Genomic DNA, 2872 nt, shown 5'->3' with positions numbered 1-2872 from the left:
TGGGGTCCCGAGTCCGTTTTTTGGGGTGCCGAGTCCATTTTTGGGGCTCCTGACCCCATTTTTGGGGTCCCAAGTCCATTTTTTGGGTTCTTGGCGGTGGTTTTGGGGGGTTTTTTGGGGTCCTGACCCCATTTTTTGGGTTCCTGACCCCATTTTTTGGGGTTCTTGGGGGGGTTTCAGGGGTTTTTTGGGGTCCCGAGTCCATTTTTTGGGGTCCCGAGTCCATTTTTTGGGGTGCTGACCCCGTTTTCGGGCTGCCCCGCCCGCAGGTGGTGCTGCTGTCGGCCACCATGCCCCTGGACGTGCTGGAGGTCACCAAGAAGTTCATGCGGGACCCGATCCGGATCCTGGTCAAGAAGGAGGAGCTGACGCTCGAGGGCATCCGCCAGTTCTACATCAACGTCGAGAGGGAGGTCGGATTTGGGGCGTTTTGGGGGGTTTGGGGGATTATTTGGGATTTTTGGGGAATTTTTGTGTGAATTCCTGTGATTTTTGGGGGATTATTTGGGGTTTTTGGGGAATTTTTGTGTGAATTTCTGTGATTTTTGGGGGATTATTTGGGGTTTTTGGGGAATTTCTGTGATTTTTTGGGGGATTATTGGGGGATTATTTGGGGGGTTGGGGGATTATTTGGGATTTTTGGGGGAATTTGTGATTTCTGGGGGATTATTTGGGGTTTTTGGGGGAATTTCTGTGATTTTTCGGGATTATTTGGGATTTTTGGGGGAATTATTTGGGATTTTTGTGTGAATTTTGATGATTATTTCGGATTTTTTGGGGATTATTTTGGATTTTTGGGGGAATTTCGGTGATTTTTGGGGATTATTTGGGATTTTTCAGGCATTATTTGGGATTTTTGGGGGATTATTTGGAATTTTGGGGATTGTTTGGGATTTTTGGGGGGATTATTTGGGATTTTTGATGGAATTATTTGTGATTTTTGGGGGGTTATTTGGGGTTTTGGGGGAATTTCTGTGATTTTTGGGGGATTATTTGGGATTTTTTGGGGATTGTTTGGGAAAATTTGGGATTTTTGGGGGGGTTTGGGGGATTATTTGGGGTTTTTGGGGGGATTTCTGTGATTTTTTGGGGATTATTTGGGATTTTTCAGGGATTATTTGGGATTTTTGGGGGTTTTTTTGTACATTTTGGGTCCATTTTGGCCCATTTTGGTCCATTTTGGGTCAATTTTTGTCCGTTTTGGGTCATTTTGGGTTAAATTGGGTTGTTTTAGTTCATTTTTGGTCCATTTTGGTCTATTTTGGGTTACCTTAGTTCATTTTGGGTAATTTTAGGTCCATTTAGTTCCATTTTGGGTCAATTTTGGTCCATTTTGGGTCAATTTTGGTCCATTTTGGGTTAATTTTGATAATTCAGTTAATTTTTGGCCCATTTTGGGTCATTTTGTGTCCATTCTGGTTCAGTTTGAAAAATCTGGGGGAGTTTTGGGTCATTTTGGCTTAGATTTGGTCCATTTTGGCCCTTCTTAGTCCATTTTGGTTCATTTTTGGTCCATTATGGATCATTTTGGGTCAATTTTGCCCATTTTGGGTCCATTTTGGTCAATTTTAGCTCAATTTAGGTCCATTTTGGGTCATTTTGGTCCATTTTGAGTCATTTTGGTCCATTTTGGGTCATTTTAGGTCAATTTTGGGTCAATTTTGGTCCATTTTGAGTCATTTTGGTCCATTTTGGGTCATTTTGGGTCAATTTTGGTCCATTTTGAGTCATTTTGGTCCATTTTGGGTCATTTTGGGTCAATTTTGGTCCATTTTGAGTCATTTTGGTCCATTTTGGGTCATTTTAGGTCAATTTTGGGTCAATTTTGGTCCATTTTGAGTCATTTTGGTCCATTTTGGGTCATTTTAGGTCGATTTTGGGTCAATTTTGCCCATTTTGGCTCCATCTTGGCCCATTTTTTCGCCGATTTTGCCCGATTTCAGCTCATTTCTCCCTCCCCTCCCCCACCCCGTGCCCCGCTGAGTGACCTGGGGGTCACCTTGGGGTCACTTTTGGGTCAATTTTGGTCACTTTTGGACCAATTTTGGGTCAGTTTTGGGTCATTTTTTGGGTCACTTTTGCTCATTATGGAGCAGTGGTCACTCAGTGGTCACTCAGCGGTCACTCAGTGGTCACTCAGGGTCATTCCTCCGGCCAGGAGTGGCAGCTGGACACTGGGAGTGACCTGGGGGTCACTTTTGGGTCACTTTTGGTCACTTTTGAGCAATTTTGGGTCATTTTTGGTCATTTCTGGGTCAGTTTTTGCTCATTATGGAGCAGTGGTCACTCAGTGGTCACTCAGCGGTCACTCAGGGGTCACTCAGGGTCATTCCTCCGGCCAGGAGTGGCAGCTGGACACTGGGAGTGACCAGAAGGTCACTTTGGGGTCACTTTTGGCCCCTTTTTGACCAATTTTGGGTCAGTTTTGGGTCACTTTGGGTCATTTTTTGGTCACTATAAACCAGTGGTCACTCAGCGGTCACTCAGTGGTCACTCAGCGGTCACTCAGGGTCATTCCTCCGGCCAGGAGTGGAAGCTGGACACGCTGTGTGACCTCTACGAGACGCTGACCATCACGCAGGCGGTCATCTTCATCAACACCCGCCGCAAGGTGGACTGGCTGACCGAGAAGATGCACGCGCGGGACTTCACCGTGTCCGCAATGGTCAGTGGTCACTCTGTGATGGTCAGTGGTCACTCGGGGTCACTCAGGGGTCACTCAGGGGTCAGTGGTCACTCAGGGGTCAGTGAGGGTCACTCAGAGATGCACGCGCGGGACTTCCCCGTGTCCGCAATGGTCAGTGGTCACTCGTGGTCACTCAGGGGTCACTCGTGGTCACTTTGGGGTCACTCGGGTCAGTCACAGTCAGCA

General features: G+C 46.6%; 1 protein-coding gene across 1 annotated transcript; it reads left to right on the top strand.

The window, feature by feature from the left end:
* Positions 1 to 189: 189 nt before the first annotated feature.
* On the top strand, positions 190 to 2797 carry LOC120501071 (eukaryotic initiation factor 4A-I-like; the record flags this gene model as incomplete). Its single annotated transcript, XM_039706756.1, has 2 exons — positions 190 to 413; positions 2528 to 2797. Coding segments are annotated over exons 1-2 (393 nt in total), but the record flags the coding sequence as incomplete, so codon positions are not given.
* Between the last annotated feature and the right edge of the window lie 75 nt (positions 2798 to 2872).

This window comes from Passer montanus, unplaced genomic scaffold (assembly GCF_014805655.1).
Source record: "Passer montanus isolate IOZ18808 unplaced genomic scaffold, ASM1480565v1 scaffold1972, whole genome shotgun sequence".
Taxonomy (NCBI): Eukaryota; Metazoa; Chordata; class Aves; order Passeriformes; family Passeridae; genus Passer; species Passer montanus.
Note: the sequence above shows the minus strand (reverse complement) of the source record. Positions and strands in the feature narration are given on the sequence as shown.